Source organism: Buceros rhinoceros, unplaced genomic scaffold (genome assembly GCF_000710305.1).
Source record: "Buceros rhinoceros silvestris isolate BGI_N320 unplaced genomic scaffold, ASM71030v1 scaffold3655, whole genome shotgun sequence".
Lineage (NCBI taxonomy): Eukaryota > Metazoa > Chordata > Aves > Bucerotiformes > Bucerotidae > Buceros > Buceros rhinoceros.
The window spans coordinates 24,987-33,395 of NW_010413281.1; the positions used below are offsets into that span (position 1 = coordinate 24,987).

Genomic DNA, 8,409 nt, shown 5'->3' on the forward strand with positions numbered 1-8,409 from the left:
CGCCTCACCTAAAAAATCCACCGCGCAGGCCCGAAGGGTGCACTCATCACGTTTGCAAAGCCCTGTAGTGCATTGGCCTTTTCAGCCATCAGCGTGCTTGCAGTAAGTGTGGGAAACATCCTTCCCAAATCTTCGTTCGCGAAGCCAAGCCATGATGATGGTGATTTATAAATGTGGAAGGCCAGTCAACAGAGGATTTGGATGACAGTCCATCTACACCAGAGGTGACTCCAAGGTCAGAAAGGCCTAGGTCGCATATCATGACCACCTCCATGAGGAGGAAAAGAGGGCTTTTAGTTGTAGGTGACTTCCTTCTGAGGGGAACAGAGGATCTAATATGCTGGGCAGACAGTCCTCATAGGGTAGTCTGCTGCCTCCCTGGGGCCTGGGTCAAAGACGTCACGAGGAAATTTCCTACCCTGTTATGGCCCTTGGACTTCTACCTGTTACTGCTCTGCCATGTAGGTGGAGAGGAAGCTGCAACCCAAAGTCCAAGAGCGATCAAAAGAAACTTCAGGCCCTTGGGATGGTTGGTAAGGGAATCTGGGACATAGGTTATTTTTTCCTTTCTCCTTCCAGTTGCAGGCAGTGACATTTGAAGAAGCAGAGGAATCCAGTGTATTAATACATGGCTCTGGCTGATGTTCACCACCACAGTTTTGGGGTTTTCGACAATGGGATAGTCTACATGGCACGGGCTTACTGGTGTCAGATGGGATTCACCTTTTTCAAACTGGGAGGAGGGTCTCTGTTCAGGACCTTGTGGAGCTCAGTGATAGTGCTTTAAACTAGACTTGAAGGGAGAGGGGGATAATATCAGGCTTGCCTGTGGCAAGCTGTGGGATGACAGGCCGTGGTTAGAGGGTCTGGATGCTAGCAAGAGCCCTCAGCCTGTTGCTCTGAGGCGTGCTGAGGACACTGCAACTCAGTGGAGATGAGATGGGAGCTTCTGAGGTAATAGGAGCCAACAGGGAAACATGGTTGAAACATCTTAAAGGAATTAAGGGGTGTTCTCCAAGAAGGCGGCGCATCTGACAGCCCAGCTGAAGTGCCCCTACACCAATGCACACAGCATGAGCAACAAACAGGAGGAGCTGCAAGCTACTGTGCTGCTAGAAAGCTGTGACCTGATTGCCATTACTGAAACTTGGTGGGACAAATCCCATGACTGAAGTGTGACTGTTGATGGCTACAGGCTGTTCAGAAGGGATAGGTGAGGAAGAAGGGGCAGAGACATTGACCTTTATGTCAGTAAATGGATAGAGTGTGAAGAGCTGTCCCTGAAAAATAGTCACGAGCAGGTCGAAAGCTTATGGGTAAGATTTAGAGACTGAGGCAATAGACGGAACCTTCTGGTTGGAGTCTACCACAGGTGACCGGATCAAGGGGAGCCTATTGACGAAGCTACAGGAGGCTTCGTACTCACAAGCTGTTGTCCTGCTGGGGGAACCTCAGCCACTGTGACATGTGCTGGAAAAGTGGCACAGTGAGCTGCTGGCAATCCAGGAGACTCCTGGAATGCATTGAGGATAACTTCTTAGAGCAGTTAATAGACAGAGAGAATGCCACACTGCACCTGATGATCACCAATGCAAGTGAGCTAATCAGTGACATCAAGGTTGGAGGCAGCCTGGGCTGCATTGATCACACATTGGTGCAATTTACAGTCCTGAGGGATATGGGTCAGGCGAAGAGTAAGGTCAGGACCCTGAATTTTGTGAAAGCAAACTTCCAGCTCTTTAAGGAGTGAGTCAATAAGGAGTGAGTGAGGGCCCTTGGAAATGGCCCTCAAGGACAAGGGAGTAGAACAGAACTGACAGATCTTTAAGGATGTTTTCAATAGAGCGCCAGAGCTGTTGATCCCCAGGAGTAAGAAATCAGGCAAGGAAGAGACTGGCACGGCTGAGTGGGGACCTGCTGGTCAAGGTGAAGCCCTTTAGGGACAAGGGAGCAGAACAGGGCTGGCAGATCTTTAAGGACACTTTTCATAGAGCGCCAGAGCTGTTGACCCCAGGTGTAAGAAATCAGGCAAGGAAGAGAAGAGACTCGCACGGCTGAGTGGAGACCTGCTGGTCAAGATGAAGGGCAAGAAGGAACTGCCCAGGCAGTGGAAGCAGGGACAGGTATCCTGGGAAGAGTGTAGGGCCACTGACTGGTTGTGTAGGGATGACATCAGGAAGACCAAGGCGCGACTGGAGATGAGATTGGCAAGGGGTGCGAAGAATAGTGAGAAGGGCTTCTACAGCTATGTCAAGCAGAAGAGAAAGGTCAAATAAAGTGTAGGCCCTCTGATGAGCAAGACTGGCAAGCTGGTAACAACAGACAAGGAGAAGGCTGAGGTGCTCACCAGCTTTTCTGCCTCAAGCCTTCTCTGACATTTCTTTTCACACCTCCTGAGTTGGTGGGCCACAAGTCAGGGACCAGGGGAACAAAGTCCCTCCCTCTGTAAGAGAAGATCAGATCTATGGGACCTAATGAGATCCATCCCAGAGTCCTGAGGGAATTAGCTGCTGTAGTTGCCAAGCCACCCTCCATGATACGTGGTAAGTCCTGGCAGTCAGGCAAAGTCCCTGGTCACTGGAAAAAGGGGAACATTTAATCCATTTTTTAAAAAGGGTAGAAAGGAGGACCCTGGAAACTACTGACCTGTCAGACTCACCTGGAGAATGGGGAGGTGATTTGAGACAGCCGGCATGGCTTCACCAGGGGCAAATCCTGCCTGACCAACCTAGGAGCCTTCTATGATGAAGTGACTGTATCAGTGGACAGGGGAACATCTATGGATGTTATCTATCTGGACTTCTCTAAAGCCTTTGACGGTTCCCCAAAACATTCTTCATTCTAAATTGAAGAGGTAATGGATTTGATGGGTTGACTGGTGCTTGGATGGTCGCATCCAGAGAGTAGTGGTCAATGGCTTGATGTCTAGATGGAAATCGGTGACAAGTGGTGTCCCTCAGGGGTCCATACTGGGACCAATACTGTTAATATCGTCATCAGTGATACAGACAACAGGATCAAGTGCACCCTCATCAAGTTTGCTGATGACACCAAGCTGAGTGGTGCGGTTGACACATCTGAGGACGCGATGCCATCCAGAGGGCCCTGGATCAGGGGTCCATACTGGGACCAATACTGTTAATATCGTCATCAGTGATACAGACAACAGGATCAAGTGCACCCTCATCAAGTTTGCTGATGACACCAAGCTGAGTGGTGCGGTTGACACATCTGAGGACGCGATGCCATCCAGAGGGACCTGGACAAGCTGGAGAAGTGATCCCATATGAACCTCATGAGGTTCAACAAGGCCAAGTCCAAGGCCCTGCATCTGCGTCAGGGAAGTCCTTGGTGCTGATACAGATTGAGGGGTGATGTGGTTGAGAGCAGCCCTTTGGAGGTGCTGGTAGACGAAAGGCTGGGCACGAGCTGACAATGTGCACTCTGCACTGTAGCCCAGAAAGCCAACTGTATCCAGCTCTGCATCAAAAGAAGGGTGGCCAGCAGGTCAAGGGGGATGATTCTGCCACTATACTCTTCTCTGGTGAGACCTCACCTAGAGTACTGTGTCCAGCTCTGGAGTCCTCAGCACAAGAAGGACATGACCTGCTGGAGCAGGTCCATAGGAGGGCCGCAAAAATGATCAGAGGGGTGGAGCACCTCTGCTGTGAGGACAGGCTGAGAGAGTTGGGGCTGTTCAGCCTGGAGAACAAAAGGCTCCTGCGAGACCTTATTGCGGCCCTACAGTACTTAAAGGGGGCTTATAAGACACATGGGGACAGCTGTAAGAATTTTTTTCAGTGAGGCTGGTGAAACACTGGCACAGGTTGCCCAGGGAGGTGATAGATGCCCCATCCCCATCCAGGTCAGTCTGGACAGGGCTCTGAGCAACCTCATGTAGTTAAGGATGTCCCTGCTCACTGCAGGGAGAGTTGGACTCGATGACCTTTGAAGGTCCCTTCCACTGTTTCAGCAAAGTCTGTTGCTATAGGAGAAGGGGTGATGGTTTTAAACTAAAAGAGAGGAGATACAGGCTAGGTATAAGGAAGAATTTTTTTCAGTGAGGCTGGTGAAACACTGGCACAGGTTGCCCAGGGAGGTGATAGATGCCCCATCCCCATCCAGGTCAGTCTGGACAGGGCTCTGAGCAACCTCATGTAGTTAAGGATGTCCCTGCTCACTGCAGGGAGAGTTGGACTCGATGACCTTTGAAGGTCCCTTCCACCCCAGAACATTCTATGATTTTATGATTTCTGAACAATACCTGTTCCCTAGTTTGAAGGACCCTTCCCGAAGATTTTTTGTTGTGGGGTTTTTTTTGGTTTTTTGTAATTGGGCTAGCTCTCTTGCCCTCAGCTCAAAGGATGAATTGTCTCTGCACATGACAATTTATAGCAACACAGCTGTAAGTGAATGAGATAATGGATTTCTGCGAAATAGTATCTATGCACCTCCAAATGTTTTAAGCAAGTTTTGAGATAATCGTTGAAGCATTGTTTTAGATCAAATAATTCTGAACTGCAAATAGAGCCTTTTGATATGTAGACCTGAAACCTAAGGAGGGAGTTTACTTCCAGGCCACAAAGGCAGTGAACAATCTAGTGTTTGCAAGCTTTTGGGTTTTGTTTTTTGGAGCTGGTGGGGTTTTTTGGTTAACAGTAGAGGGAAAAATTAAACGATTAATAACTGTAATAACTGTTCAGCCCTGCTGCAAAATTCAATCAGATAAATTTGGAGTTGGTGAAGGGAGCATGGCATACCGTGCCTAGTGCTGTGGCTTACAGTGAAATGCACAGTTGTTAAAAAACACAGTTGAGACTTAGTCTTTTAGAGGGAGCTTTCAAATACAAATGTAAATGATCTCTGAGAAGAGGAAATACAGATCTTGTTAAATGGATCATGGTGTATATTCCCATGTATATTCGCAGGATCGGCTGGCTATGTGCTGCACTTTGTTTAGGTAGTATCTAGCAGACCTATTCCAAGTAGACAGTACTGTTGAGTTGATCTGTTTGTAATTGTTCCAGTAAGATCCGAAGGATCCCGGGGAGGCTAAAATCACAGATGTGCACACAAGCACGCACACAAATATAACAGGTTTTATTTGATCTAAAAACAGACTAAATGGGGAGTCACATAATACGCAGACTGTTATAATTTAGGCTTCCAAAAAGTACTGCTACTATGATTAAGGCAACTAGTGATGCACCCTGTGGGCATTCAAGGGCTGAAGAAGTGTTCCCTTCTGTCCAGGTGCAATTCATCATAATGAATTAGGGGGAGAAAGGGAAAGGAGAAGTTACCTTGGTTCTTATACATACCGACCCTAGGCTAGCGATTGATGTCTGAATCCACAGCATCTGTAGCATGGATTGTTTTAGAGGTGAGGTGTGAGTAGTTACTGGACACTTGTGGCTGTTCCCATAGAGGCAACATGGTCCTTGTCGTGCCATGCAGCTACCTTGTCTCTGTGCCCAACAGCACTACCTTTATAGTAGAGGTTAAAGCCCCTCACATAACGTATGGCCAGTACGTATGTGTGGACAGCCCCAAACTCCACCTTCCAATTAACTTCGCGCATGCCAATTTCACTACTGGGGTCGCTGTTTGGTGATTGTTTGACTTCATCTTTACTCTTCTTCCTCGATAAGAGGTTCAAGAATGTGGGAAAACTCACTGTTGTGGCAACTCCTTTCCTTTTCCCATCCCTTGGTCTCTGATCACAAGGCCCGTGATCGTGCGCTCATCATGGGAGAGTCTGCTACTCCCCCTATCCTCTCTCCTGAAAAAGCTCGCTATCTGCTGTTTATTGCAAAGCTTCCAAAACTCCCACTGCCCAGTGGTTTCTTGCAAAGATCCGTGTTCCATATTCAGACCAAACTGTTTAAAGGGGCCATCTGACACAGTAACCCAGAGCTTCTTCGAGTCTTTATGATTATAACTAGTTCCTAAGCTTGAATTTTGAAGTAGTTTCTCATTCTTTGTTAGAGAGCATCAAATAAAGCTCTTTAAGTACTCTTCCAATCAGTAGTACATAAATACTTCAGCTATTCCCGATAGCTGCGTGTGAGAGCTGTAAGATACATTAGGTAGACATCAGTACAGAGAATCAAATTGAGTAAATGCTTTCTTTCCTACTAACAACTATTATTTGCAAAATTATATTTGATTGTGCAGAATGTGAAATGATCAAGATGAATATGGCCAGGGAACTCTTAAAAAAAAAAGGGGGGGGGGGGGGGGTGGTTATTTCGGTTTTCATTTATAAATGAACAAGGTTTTTCTTTTCTCCCTCAATGTTTCTGAGGAAATTCTAAAAAAGGGGGGGGGGCAGGGTAGAGAGAGGAAAGCAAAATACATATATATGGGGTTTTCCCTCTTCAAGATAGCTGGTTTTTCTTAAATTTGTCTGAAAAGAATTTTGAAACTTCTGAGAAGAGGCTGTCAACAGTGAACTCTATAACCATCAAACCATCTATCTGGCTCTTCTTTTTTTTATAGAGAGGGAAATTCTTAAACCTTTATCAATTTTTGATTCTAACTTGATGATTTGCTATTGTTGCTAAAATTACATGACTTTTGAAATTGTTGTTACTTGACCAATTTTGAAAGTAAGGAAAAAAAGGGTTAAAAGAGGCTTTGCAGATTTTTCTTGAATAAATTTTGTGTTTTGCTTTGAACAGAACTTCTTGGTATACATAAACAGGCAACAGTAGGCTTTTTGACACTGATGGAGTCTCTGAGATATTGTAAGGTAAGCTGTTTCCTACACAATTTTAAATTTTTCTTTTATTAGGATGAGGGTTTCTTTGACAGCACTAAAAGCTTCAGTTTCTATAATTTGAGATACTAAAGAACTTTCAAAGTATGCTCAGATTAAAACTGAGAATAATACCACATTAAAACAGCTGCATGATAAAATTGTTAAATGCATCTTACTGAGTAAATGTTATTAGCTGTTTAAATTAGAACCTTATTGCACCAATTTAAAATAGGTAGTTTTTACTAAAGTAATGCTTTGTACTAAAAGGTTTTTTTACTATATTTACTACTATTATTACTAAAATAATGCTTAATGTAAGTTATGTAGCTGGTTATAAAACGGCGAAGTCCCAAAGTGGCTTGCGATTGTGAATGTTGCTGCAGTTTTTATTGTTCTCTTTTTATGCTGTCACTGTCATCCATTTAAAATAAATAGTCATAAGTAAAAATGGTAAAACTTCTATTAAGTAAATGTATTCTGAATGCAATATATTCAAGAACTAATAGTTACTTTATGTATTTATCTGTGGGCATCTGAAAGTAACGGAAGTGCAACCTAGTCTGTATTGTTTCTTCCTATTGTGACAGAGAATTTATTGATTTAAAGTCTTTATTTGAGAAATTTTGTGCTTTACAAATAGTGCTTCTGAAACAGCATTAATACTCCTAATTTCAAAGGGCTTTTTGGTTGTTCTTTGCTTTCTTTTCAATCTCTATTGAATTCCTTTAACTTAGTTCAGGGTTAAAGAGGTTTATGTAGTTTGCAGAACATTGGTGTATTGACTGTAACTAACTGTCCTTTCATTTATTAAGTAAATGTCAGTTCTGAACTGATTCATCCAAAACCAGCTAATAAGTCAAATGGACTTCTACCTCATCTAGCATTTTATGATAGTATTGTTAAGCACAGGAGTATTTACTCATGTGCAGTGTTCGAAGCATGTCTCCAAGGTTGAAGGAACAAATATTCTTGATACATGATCTCACTGATGTATCATTTCATTTAATTATCATAAGCTCTCGTTTTCCAAGCCAAACAGGAATCAGTGATCAAATTTAGAATTTAAGTATTTTATGCTGCTTTGTCATTTTTCTGAACGTTTTTTATTAGTTTTCAGAGCAGATGGGACTCCCCTAACTGAATTGCCATTAACTTGATCACTAACTAGATGAGTTTTCTGGGTTTGTTTTGTGTTTCTGATTTTATTGTACCTTTTTAGGTTGGCTCCTATTTGAAATCTCCAAAATTTCCCATTTGGATACTTGGCAGTGAAACACACCTCACAGTCTTTTTTGCCAAGGTATGTTAGATGTGGGTTTTGGTAGCCGCAGGCAGGTAAACGCCACATAAATTCAAAGATCTTGCTACAATGTGAATTTCATGTGGCTTTACTGTAAAAGTGTAGTCACCAAACATTTTAATTAAGCCTTCCCTTGAAGGCAGAGTTGTGCACATGGTTTAATATCTCATAAATTTCAGTGAAGTCTTTCCATTCTGGCTTTATTTATTGAGCTGGGAGAAAGGTATGCTTTATCACATCATAATTGGGATAAATACTGTCTTACATTTCTATATTGCAAGAGATATAAAAAGGAAATAGTTATGTGTAGGTGTCTGTTAGTAGTTTAATCTCTCTGAGAGTACTT

The 8,409-nt window shown here is 43.7% G+C and overlaps 1 protein-coding gene across 1 annotated transcript in view; it reads left to right on the forward strand.

The window, feature by feature from the left end:
- Positions 1-8,063, forward strand: part of LOC104493892 (protein FAM188A-like) — a gene marked incomplete at its 3' end in the record, with an annotated part of 26,100 nt that extends 18,037 nt beyond the window's left edge. Inside the window, exons 9-10 of the mRNA XM_010136656.1 lie at positions 6,684-6,754; positions 7,983-8,063. Coding sequence (XP_010134958.1) covers positions 6,684-6,754; positions 7,983-8,063 — 152 coding nt within the window. The remainder of the gene's footprint in view (positions 1-6,683; positions 6,755-7,982) is intronic.
- Positions 8,064-8,409: the final 346 nt, after the last annotated feature.